Genomic DNA, 20840 nt, shown 5'->3' with positions numbered 1-20840 from the left:
CAGGGTATTAAACCACGCGCTTTGTGCTTCGCAAAAGGGATTGTGTAATTCTCCAAGAATTTGTTTATTTTTTTCCCTCCTCCTGGATGGATTTTTGACAATTACTTAGAAGAAGCAACATGAATGCAACAAAGTTTCCGGCGCACGCTTAATTACTTCCCTTTTGATTCTCTTCCAAGTATTTTTTGTTTTAGTTTTGTTTTACTTACTTAGATAAATGGCTCGAAATGCAACAATGTGTGTTTAGGTCAGTCTGTAAAGTTTTGATTTAAGTTGAATTTAAAGGGTTGTTTTTTTTAAAAAAAAGAATTTTTTTTTACCTCCACCGCCTCCCACTTGATTGCGAACCTCGTCTCCGGAGACATCTGGAAGCCGGGAAAAATTGAGGCTGGAAAGCAGGAAGTTTTAAAAAATAATCAAGCTGCAGGCACCAAGCTGTATGCCCTCCACCTACCCGCTTTTACAGCCCAGGATTACATGTCCCATCAGCGGTGGACCAATAGGGTTTGAGAATATCTGGATAGAGGCCTCATGGCTTATCCAGTCTCTGCAATAGACAATATTTCTCCACCTTCCTTCATACGTGCATTTAAATAAATAAAAATGAATTTTCCGTCTTTGGCTCCCCTCCCCTCTCCTGCACCTTCAAGGCGAGCGATGGGAGCTGTAGTCCAAAGATGCCAAGTTGAAGAGAGAAGGGTGCAAGAGCTAAAAGGAAAGGTTCCCCTCGCACATCTGTGCTAGTTGTTCCCGACTCTAGAGGGCGGTGCTCATCTCTGTTTCAAAGCCGAAGAGCTAGCGCTGTCCGAAGACATCTCTGTGGCTGGCATGACTCATGTGGCCAGCATGACTCAACGCCGAAGGCGCACGGAACGCTGTTCCCTTCCCACCGAAGGTGGTCCCTATTTTTCTACTTGCATTTTTATGTGCTTTCAAACTGCTAGGTTGGCAGAAGCTGGGACAAGTCACGGGAGCTCACTCCGTTACGCAGCACTAGAGATTCGAACTGCCAAGTTTTCTGATCAACAAGCTCAGTGTCTTAGCCACTGAGCCACCACATCCAAAACTGAGTGACCGTGTCCAAATCACTTTGGAAAGGGGAATCTGCAGCTATCAGAAACTGGCAAAGCCCAGAATCTCCGTGTCCTACAGCTGGGGAGGATGGGGCTTGTAGTGACTCCCTCTCTGAATGAGGAAAGCCAGCCTGGTCTGCTGATGTCCCCCCAATCCAATCTAGCTGGAAACACGCACCCCAAGTCCGATCCGTCTTGTAAGCGACTCCCCCTTTCCCTCTTCACAACCCTGCCGGAAAGTCGTGCATCCAATCAGCAAAGGCAGATAAGGGGATGGGAGTTGTAGTGCATCCCCATCAAGATCAAGAGCCTTCTCTCCCCCACCCACCACCACCACTACGGTCTGCTAAGCCCCCTCCCCCTTCCGATCTAGCTGCAAACATGCCTTATCAGCCTTGTGTTCTCCCCCACCCGCCCTCCCTAACAACCCTCCTGCAGGGTCGTCCATCTCATCAGCAAAGGCAGCCAAGACAAGAGGATGGGAGTTGTAGTACATCCCCCTCAAGATCAGGAAAGAACCTGGCCTAACGGGATCCAATCCAGCTGGAAGCACATATACCCCAATCCTGATCCCCTTTGGAAGGGTCTCCCTTATCCCCTCTCTAACAACCCTCCTGCAGGGTCATCCACTCCCATCCCATCAGCAAAGGCAGCCAAGCTGAGATGATGGGAGTTGTAGTACACCCCCCTCAAGATGAGAAAAGAGTTTGCTGTAAAACCCACTTCCAGATCCGATCCAGCTGGAAAGACACGTACACCCCAAATCTGGATCACCCTTGGAAGAGTCTCCTTCTCTCTCCCCACACACACACACACACTCTTAACAACCCTCCTGCGGGGTTGTCCATCCCAACAGCAAAGGCAGCGAGGACAAGCGAATGGGAGTTGTTGTACACCCCATCAAGATCAGGAAACAGCCTGGTCTAAAGCCCACCCCCAGATCCGATCAAGCTGCAAACAGTAACAAAGTCGGAAGAGACCCTGGAGGTCATCTAGTCCAACCCCCTGCTCATGCAGAGACCTCTATGAGGGATTCGAAGCCCCAGATCTTTCTGATCGACAAAGCTCAGCCTCTGAGCCACCTAGCCAGGCAACCACACTCACCCCAATCCTGATCACCCTTGTGAGGGCCTCCCTTACCCCCATTTCCCCCCTCTAACAGCCTTCCTGCAGGGTTGTCCATCCAAGGCAGCCAAGACCAGAGGATGGGAGTTAGTTGTAGTACACCCCATCTAGATCAGGAAAGACCCTGGTCTAAAGCCCACCGACCCCCCAGCAGGAAACAGTAACAGTCGGAAGGGATCTTGGAGGTCATCTAGTCCAACCCCCTGCCCCCTCGACTAGGGATTCGAACCGCCCGACCTTTCTGAGCGACAAAGCTCAGCCTCTTAGCCACTGAGCCACCTAGCCAGGCAACAACCACACGCACCCCAATCCTGACCCCCTTTGGAAGGGTCTCTCTTATCCCCTTCCCACCCACCCCCTCTAACACCCCTCCTGCAGGGTCGTCCCAAAGCAGCCCTGCTCATTTCCCCCCCCAAAAAAAACACACAAAATTGGACTCAGATCCACTGCGCCGGGCGCTGGAGGCTCCACCGAGGGAGGGTCGGCCCCGCCCACTCGGTTTGTCCGCCGCGCGCCGGCAGGGAAAGAGTTAACTCCTCCCCCTCCTCCTCCCTCCCTTCTCCCCCCTCCCCTCCCGCCAACGGCCCTAACGGCTCTCGCTACCCGCTGTTGATCTCCAGCGGCAAAGTGGGGTCTTCGCCCGGGATGGAGTCCATGGCGGGGCCCCGGGAGGCGGCGAGGGGGAGCCGGCTGGCGGCTGGCAGCGGCTGCGGAGGCGGCGGCGCCTCTTCTCCGTCTCCGGCTTTGGCGGCTGCCTCAGAATTTTAAACAACCGCAGCGGGCGTTTGGGACCGCCCCGGCCGCCATCTTGACGGCGACGCCGCCGACGCCGCCCGGAGAAGGGCAAAGGGGGCGCTTAAGCGCAGGGAGCTGTCCGGGCGGCCATTTTGAGGCCGGGCAACGCGTTGAAGAAGCCCGTCCCGGCGCCATCTCGCTTGAGGCGAAAAAACAGAGGTGACACGTTGGGGGACGTCACGTGGCGGTTTGACATGGCCGGGTGCGCCTGCGCGGTGAGAGGGAGTGAAGGCGCGTAGGCCGGGCGCCATCTTTATCGAGGGTTTGGTACCCAAGAAGAGGGGGGGGGAAGGATGGGCTAATTAAGATGCTTTAGGAATTGGTGATGGAGATGCTAATTAAAGTTAAATTGGAGGAGGAGGACACATCTCCAAAACTAGGGTGGGAAGGGGCAGGCCAAGCCCAACAAGTACAGGAGCTTCTGGACTACAACTCCCATTCTCTATTTCTCCTGCCTATCCTGATGGGACTTGGAGTCTCCCCACGTGTCTTTTCTGATGGGACTTTATTCATGTGAAATGAATAAAAATTATTTTTCTTTAAAAAAAACCTCAGATGCTTGGCAACGGACTCGTGTTTATGACAGTGTGCAGCGTCCTATGGTTGCGTGATCCCCTTTTTGCGAACGTCTGACAAGCCATGGGGGAATCCGGATTCACTTAGCGACCGTGTTACTGATTTAACAGCTGCAGTGATCCGCTTAACAAGCGTGGCAAGAAAAGTCATAAAATGGGGCAAAACGCACTTAACAAATTTCTCACTTTGCAACATAAATCCTCAGGGCTTGGTGGTGGTCATAAGTTGAGGACTAACTGTACATTCTTTCTCTGCACGTGGTTTGCAGCTTCCTCTAGAAACGAGACACAAAGGCAAAGTTGCACGCCATAAAAATAAACTTATAAACAGCCCAACAGGGTTAGATAACAAATTATCTACATTTTATTTGTTGTTTAAATAACATTCTTCAGTATAAATTCCAGGAAAATTCAGATCATCCTCTCACACACATTCTGTACACACTCTTCCACGCAGAGAAACATATTTTCCCCTCAAACGAATGCATTTCATAAGCCGAACAAATGCTTAGGATTAAAAAGGCCCGCCCAAAATATAGTTGACGTGTCATGTTAGAAACTTGCATTCAAGCTGTGCAAGTTGAAATCTTATTGCAAAGAATTAGAGGCATAAATGTTGCAAGATTATCCAATGTTTAGAGGGTTGCATTAACAGATATTCCAAGCTTCTTTTAAATGGATTCTGTGTGTGGGATGTAGTCTATTTCGCACATCCTTAAGTGTCAAAATGGGCTTGGCAAACCATGCTAAAATGATTAAAGGTTCCCTTCGCACATATGTGCTAGTTGTTCCCGACTCTAGGGGGCAGTACACATCTCTGTTTCAAAGCCAAAGAGCCAGCACTGTCCGAAGACGTCTCCGTGGTCATGTTGCCAACATGACTCAATGCCGAAGGCGCACGGAACGCTGTTTCCTTCCCACCAAAGGTGGCTCCTATTTTTCTACTTGCATTCTTTCGAACTGCTAAGTTGGCAGAAGCTGGGACAAGTTACGGGAGCTCACTCCATTACGCGGCACTAAGGATTCGAACCGCCGAACTGCCAACCTTCCTGATCGATAAGCTCCGCTTCTTAGCCACTGAGCCACCCTATAAAACCCTATAAAATGATCATACTCACTTCATAAATTTAAATATATTGGTTTTTTTGGCCTGTTCTGTTGTGGAATCTATCTCATTATACAGTTTCATGCCATCTGTCTACAGTTAAACTTCATGCAATTATTTCTAGCTAGGGTTAGGTCATTACATTTAAGATTTTTTTTGGGGGGGAGATACACATGAAACCCCTCTTTATGTTTGGACACATTTTTTTCCCCAGGTGGCCATGGAGTGAAGTATTTCATGCTTTCACTGGCCCATTTCCTTGAATCGTAAAACATTTTGAACGCTATTTTGTGTAAAAACCAACACTGTGGTGGATATCAACTTTCTCCAGCCCACCAACTGAGGGTTTGATGTGGCTCACAGTTTTTTCTGATGTAGCCAGACCAGGAGTGGGTTCCTGCCAGTTCTAACCTCTTTTATAGAAGAGGTTCCACAAATCTACAGTGCCGTTTAGAACCCGTTCCAGCTCCCTCCCCCTGCCCATCCACACATCATCAAGATGAAGAGCGAGAGGAGGAATTCTGGGAGTTGAAGTCCACAAGTCTTAAAGCAGTCAAGTTTGAACACGCCTGGAGTTTTTTTTCTCTAAAGGGTTAGGGGTGCAAGGCTCTTGTAACTTGACAGCTTTAAGACTTGCGTGCTTCAAATGCCAGAGTTTCTGAGCCAACATTTTGGTTGCTAAGCAAGAGCGTTGTTAAGTGAGTTTCACCACATTTTACAAGTTGGCCATGCCCACCCAGTCACATGACTGCCAAGCCACTCCCACTCAGTCACATGGCTGGCAAGCCCCTCCCACAAAGCAGAAGAGGTTCTAAAAAATTTTGAAACCCACCACTGAGCCAGACCCACCCAGCCAGTCATTAAGCAGATCATATTAGTGGGATTTCAAATTATGAATGTAGTGGTCCCTGAAGTCTGAAAGATTGGTGACTCCTAATCAAGAGTAGAGCTTTATCTTGGTCCCCAAGTCTATTTTTGTCTCGTTTCTTGCTCCGTCAACTGAAATCCAATCAATTTTTGATCCAGGATGTTTTTCCTGCTAATAGTCCCTTTCCAAATATCAAATTCCACTGAGACAGCCTACAAGGCAATTTCTCCAATACCAACGGTGCTGATGAAAGTTGTTTTTCTGTTTGTCGAATAAGTGTGACACTGCTTTCACGCAATTTCCTTCTCCAAGCCCTGGAGGAAACCAAGTTCTACATTTTCTGCCCTCCCTGTAGCCTAAGAGTTAACGTTAATAAGATGCGTTCACGGAGCAAATAGGATTACCCATCTCCGAGGCATGAATTCATATGGGATTCTCAGCTTCAAGAGCTTTTAAAAATAATAATAACCTCTCAATAAAGCAGATGAAACACGGGTGTTTTAGTCGGTGTGTGTTCCTGATATATCGTGAGTTCTCTTTCCAACCTTGTAAGATTGCTGATTGTTGATATTATGTACTTTGGGTATTGAAACATCTTAAGAAAGCTCAGAGTACCAAGGACAACACAGTCATTGTTGTTCTCCTCCTCTTCCTCCCCCTCCTCCTTTCTGAAAACCCTACTCTCCTCTAGCACGGATGATGTTACCTAGTTGGGTCGCGAAACGTCTGCAAGAAAACAAGCTCAGAGAGCACCAAGGACCCCACAGTCGTTGTTATTGTTGTCCTCCTCTTCTTCTTCCTCCTCTCTGCAAAACCTACTTTCTTCTAGTACTAATGATGTTACCTAGTTTGTATTGTGGCCCAACAGGAGCCGTTGGAGCTGCCACCAGACTCCGACAGTGAGGGGCCCTATGAGTCGGCTCTGGAGGATGTGGAGGACCCTGGACAGGGTTCCGACTCCGAGCAGGGCGCAGAGAGGCTGGTTGGCCACCAGGAGGCGCCTGAGCCTTGGGCCAGTGGGGAGGAGTGGGTGAGAGTGAGCCGGAAGCCAGTAGTGAGTTGTTCCTGGATGCACACCATTGAAGAGCTAATAGAGGTCAGGAATAATTATGCAATTACAGGTGATTGCACTCAGCTGGTGGTCATTAGGCTCCTCTCCAGACTATAAAAAGCTACTTGCGCACATGCCCCTCTTTGCAGAAGTCAACACAGAATCGAATGTCGGAGAACTTTGTATGAGCTTGGCAGGCTGGATTGCTGCCAAGCCTTATCTGTGTTTATTGCTGCCCAAGCTTGTCTGTGCTGGGTTGCTGCCTGTTTGTCTGTTAATTAAATGCCGTAATTTATCTCTGGCTCGGAGTGTGCTTTGGTGTGGAACGAGGGGGGTCAGAACAGTTTGGGTCACGAAAAGTCTACAAGAAAACAACCAAAGTCAGACAGCACCAAGGACTCTGCAGATCAATGGCTTCCAGACTATTGCTCAACATAATGTTTTATTGTTGTTATTTATGAAGTCATGTCTGACCCATCGCGACCCCATGGACAACATTCCTCCAGGCCTTCCTGTCCTCTACCATCCTCTGGAGTCCGTTTAAGCTCACGCTGACGGCATCGGTGACTCCATCCACTGTTTCCACGGTGGCCCCACATGCCAGCTCTAAGCATCCCTGTTCTAGATCCTGTCCTACAGATATTCTCATGATAATCCTAAGGACATCTCGGTCTAGAATTTCAGGCCAGGAAAATGTAATGCAGATTGTACTCCTGCCTGTAGCAGAATAAGGTGTGTGTGTGTGTGTGTGTGTGTGTGTGTGTCATACCGAGAAAGAGAGAGAGAAAGAGAAAGAGAGAAGGAAGGAAAATAGATGAGGAAGGAAGACAGGAAAAGAAAAAGGAAAAAAAATGAGAAGGAAGGGGAGGAAAGGAAGGGATAAGACAGATGAGAGGGAAAGAAGGAAAGAGGGAGAGGAAGGAAGGAGAGGAAGGAAATGAATATCCGTCTGCGGGACAACCCAAAAGCTTAGCCTCCACATTTGACAACCTTAAATATGGAACCACTAAAAATAATTCAGGAATCACAAATATTAAAAATGCTTCAAGGGCCCTTAACCTTCCTCCCCTTCTGTTTTACCTTTCTCTTTTTTTTTCTTCCTCCCCTGGACTGTTGATTGGCTCTCACCTTCGTATGTATGTATGTATGTATGTATGTATGTATGTATGTATGTATGTATGTATCAGGGGTGGGTTTCAACCGGTTCGCGGCGGTCCCTGCGACCCGGTTGGTCGCCGAACCCGGAAGTAAGTAACTTCCGGGAACGGCGAAGGGCCCCCCCTGCGCCCGCGCGCGCCTGCACCCGCTCCTTACCCGGTTTTGCCGAATTCTGCGCTTCCACGCATGCACAGGACGCATACAGCGCCTGCGCGATCCTCCAGGAGCAGCTGGACAATCGCACAGACGCTAGTACGCATGCACGCGGTGCGCGCGTGCACGTGCGGCACGCGCATGCGCGAGGACGCTACCGGCCTTGTTCCAACCGAACCGGTTGGAACGGGGCGAGAAACCCACCCCTGGTATGTATGTATGTATGTATGTATGTACGTACCCTGTTTCCCTGAAAATAAGATCTCCCTGGACAATAAGCCCAATCAGGCTTTTGAGTGCATGCACTAAAAGAAGCCCACCACCGAAAATAAACCCTCCCCAAAAATATTGCAACACAGGCAGCAGCCAGGAGGTGACCACGCTCGCCGCCTCCTGCACCTCAAAAATAATAAGACCTCCCCGAAAATAAGGCCAAGTGCTTATTTTGGTGGGGGGGTCGAAAGAAAATAAGACCCTGTCTTATTTTCAGGGAAACATGGTATGTATGTATGTATGAAAAGCCAGATTTTCCACTCTTATAATAATTCATATTATTCCTACGTTAAGGTGTCTCTTTTGATTAGTGGGTTTTTAGGCAACGAAGACATCCCTACTCTCAAATCAAGACCGAGAGTTGGCAAAGGGACGGGGTTCCAAATTCAATCCAGATCCTAACATTCGCGCCGGAGAAATCTGCATTCTCCTTCCATATCTGTTGTGGCCCCCCAGCAGCCTGCAGAGCTGGCAGCAGATCCGGACAGTGAGGAGGTCGGAGAGGAACATGGGCCAGTCCTGGAGTCTGGGGAAGGCTCTGTGTTGTAGGCAGAGAGGGGCTCCAAGTCCTTCTGGGAGTTAATTGCTGCCTCCGGAGCCTCCGGAATCTGACATCAGTGAGGCAGAAGAACAGCGGGAGCCTGTTCCCCAGTGTGCGCATGCGCAGAGCTGCCAGAAGGCAAGAACAATTAAGAAAACCGGCTCAGCTTGGGAGTAACTCTTGGAGATGATTGGCTCCTTCCATAAGACATAAAAGAGGAGCGAACGGGACGTGAGCTTTTGCAGGAAGCAATTAGTCCATCTGGTCGGTTCAATCTTGGAAAAGTTCTGTTTGACTCTGTGCTAAGTTTGGCCTTGCTCTGCATTTGGCAATTAGGTCTCTGGCAGCATTCCAAGGGAGATTAGGTGGGTGTTGATCAACATTCCCCTGAAAGACTGTGGCAACTCGAGCAGACATCTATCAGAATCTTCACAGACTGCTTGTGAAGCCTTGCGGCCTGGGAATGACCATAATTCACAGCCATATAAATAAAAGAGGGTTTGGGGGACTAAGATTGTGGTTTATGCTTTATTGGGAAGCCTAGAACAATATCCTAGACCAGTGTTTCTCAACCTTGGCTACTTGAAGGTGTCTGGACTTCAACTCCCAGAATTCCCCAGCCAGCGAATGCTGGCTGGGGAATTCTGGGAGTTGAAGTCCAGACACCTTCAAGTAGCCAAGGTTGAGAAACACTGTCCTAGACCATTTCGTATTCAGGGGAACAACTCTATTACTCAGCTCTACCTCACTATCCTAAATCCTTGCCTCCCCCCACCACCACCACCACCAAATCACAAAACTCTTGTTAGGTTAAAAAAAAATCCTTGAAATAACAAGCAGGAAAAACTGAAACTTAAAGATGCAAACAACTTGTATTGTTCGACGCGGAGAGATTCGCAACACACCTGTTTTTCGCCTGGAGTCCCAGCTCCAGATATTCGCCCTCTAAATTTACAGCACTTTAATACAATACTTACTTTCTCCCACCCCAAATCTTAAGCTTAGGTCTGGTTTCATTTGGCCTCATTTTTTTTTTTTAAACGATGCCATGAACTCCTGTACAGATTTTTAAAAAATCTTAAAACAGTTTAAAATTCGACACCTGGTTTTTTTTCTTCTTTTCTTCTTTTTTGTACAAATAGTTACAAACACAGCTGAAGGAATCTGTGTTCACCTTCTGAATGTAGACCGTTTCTTCTCGAAATACGGTTCCAGGGGAAAATAAAAACTTCTTGACTTCCTCTTTCACGGTTCCTATCTGGGCAAAGTATCCAGCAATCGAAGCTAGAGAGAGCAGCAAAAAAAAAGCCACGTTTCACTTTTAAATAACGTTACTCGCTTGGAAGGAACTATTCACAAAAGGATGGAAAGAGCACGCCTAGGTCCCTTTCTCGAAAGTAGAGAACGAAGGAGTTACGCAAAGCTTTGGTCACCGTTCTTCTTTCTGGATCCGTCAATCTTTTTTTTTTTTTAAATAGCAAAACTCGGACTGGGAAACACAACAGGAAATGAGGGAAGAAGAGGGGAAGGGTAATGAAATGGTAGAAATGGGGGAAAATAAAAAGCAGACAAAATAGCAATAGCAACAGCAGTTAGACTTATATACCGCTTCATAGGGCTTTCAGCCCTCTCTAAGCGGTTTACAGAGTCAGCATATTGCCCCCAACAACAATCCGGGTCCTCATTTTACCCACCTCGGAAGGATGGAAGGCTGAGTCAACCCTGAGCCGGTGAGATTTGAACAGCCGAACTGCAGAACTGCAGTCAGCTGAAGTAGCCTGCAGTGCTGCATTTAACCACTGCGCCAAAAGATTTGACAGTGGCATAGGGAAAACTGAAAGGGGGGGGACATATCCCAACAAAGGGAAATTAAAAGCAGACAAAAGATTTCACTGAGTTTGACAGTGGCAGAGGGAAAACTGAAAAGGGGGAACACGTCCCAACAAAGGGAAATAAAAAGCGAACCGAGAAACACTTTTGATTCTTCTCTTCCAAACTCGGTCCCTCGGTCGCTTTTCCAACAAGCGCTTTAAAAATTCTGTTTCCAGTGTCCGCTTGGGTTTTCTGAGTGGCCGTGAGATGGTTTCTGAGTGTCTTCTATACAAAAATATATATATTTGAGCAGCTGCTTCTTTCTTTAAACAAAAAATACAGGCAAATACCCACTGTGCCAACCGAAAGGCCGAGCTGAATCCAATCCGTAATTTTCATTTGACTCGACTCTTGTCATTCTCCGACTCTTGTCTTGTTGGGACAACTGACAGGAAGCTCGGCCAACCCAGGAAAAAAGAAAACTTCAAGTTCCTTCCACAGGAACCATCCAATCTTCAACCCAAAGCGCCCTGGCACTGATTCGTCCCGAGCGTACAAAACAAAAGGAGTTTGCAATCCGTACAATTGGTCACGCTTTGTAGTTGTGCATCGGCGTGGCCAACGTCAACTGCCCGTTGGGCGCCACCTCGTTGGCGTCGTCTTCTAGCAAGCCGGAGATGTCCGCGTTGGGGATGCTGTCGTGATAGCTGCTGAAGCTGATGTTGTCCTCCTTCAGTTCGATGGTCCAGAAAGGAGCGTTCAGCTTCCGGTTCTGGTATTCGCGGTACGTGTAGACAGCGCCGACAAAACCCATCAGCAGGACCACCAGGATGATGATCACGGTTAGGATGATGATGTTGAACTGGGCCCAGGAGACGTCGGCCAATGTTGACGTGCCGTTCTCCGAAGAGGGACTCGGGAAGGCCGGCTGCACCGTCGGCCGCACCAATGTGGTGTTGAAGGCTGCCGTAGGCGGGATGGTGGACGCATTGAAGTTTGGGACTGTAGGGATGAGCCTCGGGGCTGGAGTATATTCTACATTTTAAAAAAAAATAGGACAAAGTGAAGGTTATTTTTTTAAAAATATATTTTTATTCAACAGTTTTTTTCCATTTTTAAAAATAAATAAATATCATCTTTGCAACATTTCTACATTGTTAGATATCCATTATACTCCTTTTATCTGTACATATATACCTTTATGTATCTATATCTATATCTATATCTATATCTATATCTATATCTATATCTATCTATCCCTCTATCTCTATCTCTATCTATCTCTCTCTCTCTCTGTCTCTGTCTCTGTCTCTCTCTCTCTCTCTCTCTCTCTCTATCTCTATCTATCTCTATCTGTATCTCTATGTCTGTCTATCTATCTATCTATCATCTATCTATCTCTCTATCTCTATCTATCTATCTCTATCTACCTATCTCTATCTATCTCTATCTATTTCTATCTCTACCTATCTCTATCTCTATCTCTCTATCTCTATCTATCTATCTATCTCTATCTCTATCTATCTCTATCTATCTCTATCTCTCTATCTATATATCTATATATCTATATATCTCTATCTATCTCTATCTCTATCTCTACCTCTACCTCTACCTCTACCTCTACCTCTACCTCTCTCTCTCTCTCTCTCTATCTCTATCTATATATCTATATCTATATATCTATATCTGTACCTATATCTATATCTATATCTATCTATCCAGGAATCTTCTCCAGCACCAGAGTTCAAAGGCCTCCATTACAACTGAGAAAACCGTAACCACCTTAAATGGACTTCAGAGGATGATAGGGAACAGGAAGGCCTGGAGGAACATGGGCTTGTGATGGGTCGGACACAACTTCACAAGTAACAACAGCAACAAGTCCTCAACTATACACACTTTTGTTGGCAGGGTGATTCCTCTGCTTTTTAGTCTGCTGTCTAGATTTGCCATAGCTTTCCTCCCCAGGAGCAAGCATCTTTTACTATTACTATTACTATTTAATTTTAATTTACTACCTGTAGTAATTTACGCCCGCTGCTAGAAGGCGCAAACCCAACGGGAGAAAACTCTTACCTTCCTTGGTGCAGTTTGCTCCTTCCAAAAGTTTGGCGTAGCCTTCTTGGCACTTCTCGCAATGAACCCCGGCTGTGTGGTAGAGGCAACCGATACACTCGCCCGTATCCGCCTTGCAGACTGCCGGTGAAAGGGCTGGGTCCACGTTCCCATTGCATTGGCATTTCAGGCAGATGCTGTCCGAGCTGTAATAGCCCTTGTCACATTCATTGCAGAGCGGGCCAGTGTAGCCAGGACGGCAGTCATCACAGGTTGCGGTTTGCTGACCAGGCTCTGATTGGGTAAGAAGGATGTTAGTTAGTTCAACAGCTCCTGTTTGCTACGGGGGTGCTTTCCGCATTGCCAGCCGTCAGTCAAGCGGGATGTGTACATTCGAGTGTTAACGGTTGTGAAGATGCAATGAGAAGGAGGAATGGAAGAAGAATAGAAGAAGAAAGTAAGGAGGAGGAAGAGGAGGAGGAAGAGGAAGAGGAGGAATGGAGGGAAGAAAGTAAGGAGGAAGAGGAATGGAGGAAAAAAGAAGGAAGAATGGAAGAAGAAAGAAAGGAATAGGAGGATCAGGAGGAATGGAGGAAAAAAGGAAGAATGGAGGAAGAAGGAGGAATGAAAGAAGAAAGAATGGAAAAAGAAAGAAAGGAGCAGGGGGAGGAGGAATGGAGGAAAAAAGAAGGAAGAATAGAGGGAGGAGGAGAAATGGAAGGAGAAAGGCAAAAAAGAAGGAGGAATGGAAGAGGAGGAGGAATGGAGGAAAAAAGGAAGAATGGAAGAAGAATGAAGGAGGAATGGAAGAAGAAAGAAAGGAGCAGGAGGAGCAGGAGGAATGGAGGAAAAAAGAAGGAAGAATGGAGCAAGGAGGAGGAATGGAAGAAGGAAGAATGGAGGAGGAGGAGGAAGAGGAATGGAAGAAAAAGGAAGGAAGGAAGGAGGAGAAGGAAGAATGGAGGAAAAAAGGAGAAGAAAGTAGAAAGAATGGAGGAGGAGAAGAAAAAAGGAAGAAAGGAGGAAGAAAGGAGGATGAAGAATGGAAGAAAGAAAGAGAAAAAAGGAAGAATAATGGAAGAGGAGGAGGTGGTAGTAATGGTGGACGACAGAAGAAAGAGAAGAAGGAATCAACCAAAAGCTTTGAGACCACATCTGTATATGAACTTGATGAGATAACTGACAAGAGAATGGATCCTAAGAAGATCTCTGGACAGAAACTCTGGTGATCCTGCTGGGTTTCAAGCAACTCCGTGGTGGGTGATCATTCTCACATAGCTGAGCTGGCCAGCCAGAAGAGGGAGATGTTTCTCCATCAAGGGTGAACCACCGATTGGTCAATGCAACCAGAGGAAGTGACCAGCAGAGGGAGATGAAGATCCAGCAAGCACAACACCAGGGCTTATTGCTGTGTTGTTGAAGACTACTGAGTATTCTGTCCACAATCACTTGTCTACAAGACTTATACCTGCCAATTCTCCATCATGGGTTCCATAACAACCAGATTTAACAGAGTTGGAAGGGACCTTGTAGTTCATCTAGTCCACCCCCTCCACCCAAGAAGGAGACCCTACACTATTTCTGACAGAGGGCAGCCCAGTCTCTTCTTGAAAGCTTCCAAGGATGGAGCTCCCACAACTTCTGAAGGCAACTTCTGCTCCATTGAATATAGAATAACAGAATTGGAAGGGACCTTGTAGCTCATCTAGTCCACCCCCTCCACCCAAGAAGGAGACTCTACACTATTTCTGACAGATAGTAGTCCAGTCTCTTCTTGAAAGCTTCCAAGGATGGAGCTCCCACAACTTCTGAAGGCAATTTCTGCTCCATGGGTTGATGGTTCTCACCATCAGAAAGTTCCTCCTTATTTCTAGGTTGAATCTCTCCTTGGTCAGAGAGTCCGTGGGACTCCTTCTTTTCTATAAGCTCAAATTAGATCAGCCCTAAAGCCCGTCACGGCCCGCACAGCTCCCACAGCTTCTCCCCAGATGCCAACTCAAACAGGAGGTCTCTTCAACCCGCCCTGCTCTTCCACCTTTTAAAGGAAACCACCTTACTTATCTGGCAGCTGCCGCTGGAGAACTCTGTGGAGCAAGGACAACGGACGCACTCGTGTTGCTCGGAGCGGTTGCGATAAAATTGCCCTTTGCAATTCTCACAGTAGGTGCCTTCGGTGTTTCCATGACAATTGAGGCAGGCGCCTACGGGCAAACAAACAAACAAACAAACAAACAAACAAAACCCAAGAGAAATGATGCAGCGGTTTGGAGGCGAAGCGACATTTCGGGAGGAGTTGAAATCGTCTTGTCTCTGAACTTTTATTTCAGAATAACAGAGTTGGAAGGGACCTTGGAGGTCTTCTAGTCCAACCCTCTGATCAAGCAGGAAACCCTATACAATTTCAGACCAATGGTTGTCCAAACTCTTCTTAAAAAACCTCCAGGGTTGCAGCATTCACAACTTCTGGAGGCAAACCGCTGCACTGGTTAAATCAGGGGTCCTCAAACTTTTTAAACAGGGGGCCAATTCATGGTCCCTCAGACTGTTGGGGGGGCAGACCATCTAGAGGGGTATGGCTAGGTGGTCCTATAATTAGGTGGGCATGGCCAATTTAGCAGCACATATTTTTGGCCTCTCTCTCCTCCAGTAGCATTTTGCAGGCCAAAAATGTTGGCCTTACCTTCCAGTCGCAGCCCGCGGGACTCGTGAAGGTAAGTCCTGCGCTCGGCTGAACGGTAGGGGTGGAGCAGGTGGGTGAGGCAATGTGGGCGGAGACAGCTTCATGGTCCTATGCGGGCCAGATTAATGGTTTCAGTGGGCCGTATCCAGCCCGCGGGCCATAGTTTGGAGGGAGGGAGAGGAGAGAGAGAGAGAGAGAGAGAGAGAGATTGATATGGATGGATGGATGGATGGATGGATGTTAAATAGGATAATTGATAGAGATAAGATATATATATATATATATATATATATATATGTATGTATGTATGTATGTATGTATGTATGTATGTATGTATGTATGTATGTATGTATGTACGGACAGACAGACAGACAGATGGAAATTAGATAGAAGGCATATAGAAGACATTAGTTAGATAGATGAGAGAGAGATACAGAGGGAATAGATAGGTAGGTAGGTAGGTAGGTAGGTAGGTAGGTAGGTAGGTAGGTAGATAGATAGATAGATAGATAGATAGATAGATAGATAGATAGATAGATAGATAGATAGATAGATAAGATAGATAGATAAGATAGATAGATAGATAGATAGATAGATAGATAGATAGATAGATAGATAGATAGATAGATGATAGATAGACAGACAGACAAACAGATTGATAGACAGACAGACAGAAATTAGATAGAAGACATATAGAAGACATTAGATAGAGAGATGTGTGAGAGAGAGGGGGAGTAGATAGAAGACAGTAGATAGTAGTAGATAGAAGGTAGTAGATAGAAGACAGAAAAGATTAGAGATAGATGATGATAGATAGATGATAGATAGATAGATAGATAGATAGATAGATAGATAGATAGATAGATAGATGGATGGATGGATGGATGGATGGATGGATGGATGGATGGATGGATGGATGGATGGATGGATGGATGGATGGATGAAAGGTAGGTAGGTAGGTAGGAAGGAAGGAAGAAAGAAAGAAAGAAAGAAAGAAAGAAAGAAAGAAAGAAAGAAAGAAAGGTAGGTAGGTAGACAGGCAGGCAGGCAGGCAGGCAGATAAGAGAGAGAGAGAGAGAAATGTTGGTATAAAGAATTCAGATTTTCTCTGGGGTTAAGGTCTTCTTTAATGCAAAAGAAATGAGAAAACGCTCTAACGTAGACCCAACATTAATGCTTTACATTATAGAAAACAGAGTTGGAAGGGACCTTGGAGGCAGTAATTTGAGGTCCTCTGGATTAAACTATATTATGGTTTGAGTTGAGGTTCCTCAAGCTAAGCTCTCCTGGTTAGTTCTTCTAGCCAATCTAAGCTGCTTTAGGTTCCATCAGAGAATGGTGAGATGGACCTCCAATGACCAAAGGAAGGATAGTCCTGCCTTTTGCTAATCCTTCTCCTCCTCTATGATCTGAGCTAGATTTTGCCGTGATCAGTTGTTCCTCCTGGAGAATCCTTTCCAGGAGGAACCTGGATAGGACCCACTCCTCACAAAACAACCCCACAGCATCTCCGGTTTACCTGTCAAAGGATCACACTGCGAAGAATGATGGTTGCACTGGCATGGACGGCAGGTGGTCCCGTTGAATTTGGAGAAGCCTTCCTGGCACTGGGTGCATTTCGTCCCCGTGGCTCCAGCTTTGCACTGGCATCTTCCAAGGCTGTTTGGAAACAAAGAACCAGAGATCAAACAGGAGGCATTGTGGTGGCGCCTTCGAAAGCAGTGCGTGTTGCCATTGGTTGAATCTGGGTTGAAGGAAGAATTGAGGAAATGGAGTCTTCTCCAAGCCAATGAGAAGGGCTGGGCTATAAGTACCCCAAATTGCCAAGCAGCAGAATGAGTTGTATTCTGTTGAGGAGGACTTGTGGGTACATGTGAATTGCCAGGTGATGGAAGAGAGAGAGGGAGAAAGGAAGGAGGGAGATAGGAAGGGAAGGAGGGAGAGATATTAGATAGAAGACAGGTACAAGACAATAGTAGATAGATAGATAGATAGATAGATAGATAGATAGATAGATAGATAGATAGATAGATAGATAGATAGACAGACAGACAGACAGACAGACAGACAGACAGACAGACATACAGAGGGAGATTAGATAGAAGACAGAAGACATGATAGATAGATAGATAGATAGATAGATAGATAGATAGATAGATAGATAGATAGATAGGCAGACAGACAGATAGACAGAGAGAGAGAGAAAGAGAGAGATATAGAGGAAGATTAGATAGAAGACAGACAGAAGACATTAGATAGATGTTAGAGATAGATAAATAGACAGACAGATATGGATGGATGGATGGATGGATGGATGGATGGATGGATGGATGGAGAGAGAGATACAGAGGGAGATTAGATAGAAGACAGATAGAAGAGTAGATAGGTAGAAAATAGAGAAAGAGAGATACAGAGGGAGTAGACAGAAGATAGAAAAGATTAGATAGATAGATAGATAGATAGATAGATAGATAGATAGATAGATAGATAGATGATAGATAGATAGATATAGATAGAAGATAGATAGATAGATAGATAGATAGATAGATAGATAGATAGATAGATAGATAGATAGATGATAGATAGATAGATAGATAGATAGATAGATAGATAGATAGATAGATAGATAGATAGATAGATAGATAGATAGATAGATATGGACGAACGGACGGATAAGAGAGAGAAAGAAATGTTGGCAGAAAGAGGAAGAATTCAAATTTTCTCTGGGGTTAAGGTCTTCTTTAATGCAAAAGAAATGAGTAAACACTCTAACATAGACTCAACATTAATGCTTTACATTATAGAAAACAGAGTTGGAAGGGACCTTGGAGGTCTTCGAGTCCAACCCCCTGCTCAGGCAGGAGACCCTAAACCATTTCAGACAAATGGTTGTCCAGTTTCTTCTTGAAAACCTCCAGCGATGGGGCACCCACAATTCCCTGGAAGCAAATGATTAAATTCTTCTCATAATTAAGGAAATTTCTCCTTATTTGGGTCTTTCCTTGATAAGTTTCTACCTTCTTGCCCTGCCTTCTGGTGTTTTGGAGAATAGGTTGACCCCTCCTCTTCTTTGTGCCAGCAGTTGAACAAATGCTATATTTATAGGTAAAGGTAAAGGTTCCCCTAGCACATATGTGCTAGTCGTTCCCGACTCTAGGTGGCGGTACTCATCTCCATTTCAAAGCCGAAGAGCCAGTGCTGTTCAAAGACGTCTCCAGGGTCATGTGGCCGGCATGGCTCAACGCTGAAGGCGCACGGAACGCTGTTCCCTTCCCACCAAAGGTGGTTCCTATTTTTCTACTTGCATTTTTCACCTGCTTTCGAGCTGCTAGGTTGGCAGAAGCTGGGACAAGTCACGGGAGCTCACTCTGTTACGCGGCGCTAGAGATTCGAACCGCCGAACTGCCGAACTTTCTGATCGACAAGCTCAGCGTCTTAGCCACTGAGCCCCTGCGTCCCTATATTTATAGCAGAGCACAGTTCATAGACTTAACCATAGTTTGTTCCTCAAGCTGAAGGGAGGAGCAGAATCAGCTTAACATGGTAGCGTCATCCCGCTAGATATCCGATGTCTGAACACTTCCATTGGTAGGAGGCCACCTCCTCTGGCTCTGTGCTTCCAAATTCTTCCCTTCCCAGTTGACCCAGAACGAGAAGGGAAGTTATTAAGCATTTTAAAGGGAAATTTGGGTGCCTAAAAGTTCAAGTTTTAATGCCGGTGTGGCAGGATGTTGAATTCAATTCGGATGGCTGGAAGCCACGGGCCAGAAGGAAATCTTTCACAAGAGACAGAAATCCTGGCTTTGCCCTCCATCCCCCCGGCCGACTCAATGCCTCTATAGAATGAAACGTATGACAAAATCCTCTTTCATGGCTCGCCTACTCCAAAGGCTCTTTCTCTGTTTATTCTTCCCCAACTCCCCCCTCCACAAAACTCAAGAATTCACATAAAGCTCAGGTCATAGAGGCATAGAGCAATCTGGAAAATGATGAAAGAGAGGGGGGGAGGGAGGGAGGGAAATGGAAGGAGGGAGGAAAACAGATTGAAATTCAGTAAAGTGTTCACCATAGAACCAATCAGCCTTAAAATAAAAGTTTATTTTGGAGAGGAAGGAAGGAAGGGAGGAAGGGGAAGGGAAGGAAGGAACAAAGGAACAGAGGAATGAAGGAAGGAAAGGGGAGGAACGAAGAAGGAATGGGGGAACTAAGGAATGAAGAAAGTAAAGGGGTGGAACAAAGGAGGAATGAAGGAAGGAAGAGCAATAGGTGATCAGAGGGAGAAGGAAGGAAGGAAAGGGGAAGAACGAAGGAGGAATGGGGGAACGAAGAAAGGAAAGGGGTGGAATGGAGGAATGGAAGAAAGAGCAATAGGTGATCAGAGGGAGAAGGAAGGAAGGAAAGGGGAGGGAGGGAGGGAGGGAGGAAGGAAGGAAGGATGAAGGAAAGAAGGAGGGAAGGAGGAAAGGGAGGAGAGAAGGAAGGAGAAAAGGAAAGGGGAGGAAGGAAGAGCAATAGGTGGTCAGAGGGAGAAGGAAGGAAGGAAAGGGGAGGAGCAAAGGAATGAAGGAAGGGCAATAGGTGATCAGGGGGAGAAGGAAGGAAGGAAGGAAAGGAAGGAAGGAAGGAAAGGGGGAGGGAGAAAAGAGATTGAAATTCAGTAAAGTGTTCACCATAGAACCAATCAGCCTTAAAAGAAAGTTCATTTTGAGAAGGGAGGGAAGGAAGGAAGGAAGGAAGGAAGGAAGGAAGGAAGGAGGGAATTTATCCCTTCAAAACTAAGCTATTTCAATATGAGACCCCCTAAGCCCTCCGAATGTCCCTCCTTCTGTCACATAAGCTCCTTTTCCACCAGATTACAGCCACCCATCTTCCTCGCTGGCACCCCTCCAGCCCCCTTCTCTGCCCCCTGCTCTAAAAACGGCAGATCACTGCCACTGCAGAGTCACTGCTGCTGGCTGAAGGCATCCATGCCAGCCTCATGACCTCTCCAGATGAAGAGCTCTGAGACAGGCTCCCTCGGTGGGATTCAACTGCTAGGCAGGTGGGAAGGAAAGCATTGAGACGCTTCGGATCCAAAGCGTGAATGAACTTCGAGAGATGGTGGAGGGAACTCTCCTGCCAGGCTGAGAGAAATTGGCATCCGGACAACGAAACTTTTGCTCCCAAGCACAAGAGATGCCTCATCAGGTCAATTGCACTCCTTCACAGCCAGCAAAGTCTTTCAAGGGAGGATTTACAGTCATAGACCTTATCTGGCTTGGAGAGCTGCCAGGTCGGTATCTGCAGAACTTGGCAAGGAGCCTCGGAGAGTCACGAACCAATGAAGCGAACTCCTGCAAACTCCACTCCCCTGTCGCTCCTCTTTTATTCCCTCTGGGAGGGACCATTCATCGTCCACCTGTGGCCTTATTCCCAAGCCGACCCCTGTTCTTTAGCTGTTTCCTTCGTCTGGCAACTGCGCATGCGCACACTGGGAACAGGCTCCAGCTGTTCTTCTGCCTCACTGATGTCTGACTCTGAAGGCAGCTGATAACTGGGCATACGGCTCTGACCCCCTCTCTGCCTCCGACGCAGAG

General features: G+C 46.6%; 2 protein-coding genes across 2 annotated transcripts in view; both read right to left on the bottom strand.

Moving 5' to 3' along the window:
• The window catches only part of CDK5RAP2 (CDK5 regulatory subunit associated protein 2), a 97037-nt gene extending 94091 nt beyond the window's left edge, over positions 1–2946 (bottom strand). The window contains exons 1-2 of the mRNA XM_087704645.1: positions 2802–2946; positions 321–388 (exon numbers count right to left, since the gene is read on the bottom strand). Coding sequence (XP_087560771.1) covers positions 321–388; positions 2802–2854 — 121 coding nt within the window. The 5' untranslated portion in view covers positions 2855–2946. The remainder of the gene's footprint in view (positions 1–320; positions 389–2801) is intronic.
• A 6624-nt stretch (positions 2947–9570) lies between these two features.
• The window catches only part of MEGF9 (multiple EGF like domains 9), a 53890-nt gene continuing 42620 nt past the window's right edge, over positions 9571–20840 (bottom strand). The window contains exons 3-6 of the mRNA XM_014054460.2: positions 16784–16923; positions 14642–14785; positions 12606–12878; positions 9571–11564 (exon numbers count right to left, since the gene is read on the bottom strand). Coding sequence (XP_013909935.2) covers positions 11119–11564; positions 12606–12878; positions 14642–14785; positions 16784–16923 — 1003 coding nt within the window. The 3' untranslated portion in view covers positions 9571–11118. The remainder of the gene's footprint in view (positions 11565–12605; positions 12879–14641; positions 14786–16783; positions 16924–20840) is intronic.

The sequence above is a fragment of the Thamnophis sirtalis genome, unplaced genomic scaffold, assembly GCF_051295495.1.
Source record: "Thamnophis sirtalis isolate CommonGarterSnake01/CBP01778 unplaced genomic scaffold, rThaSir2_p1.2 scaffold_2, whole genome shotgun sequence".
NCBI classification, from domain to species: Eukaryota; Metazoa; Chordata; class Lepidosauria; order Squamata; family Natricidae; genus Thamnophis; species Thamnophis sirtalis.
This window is presented reverse-complemented; position numbering and strand designations above follow the sequence as displayed.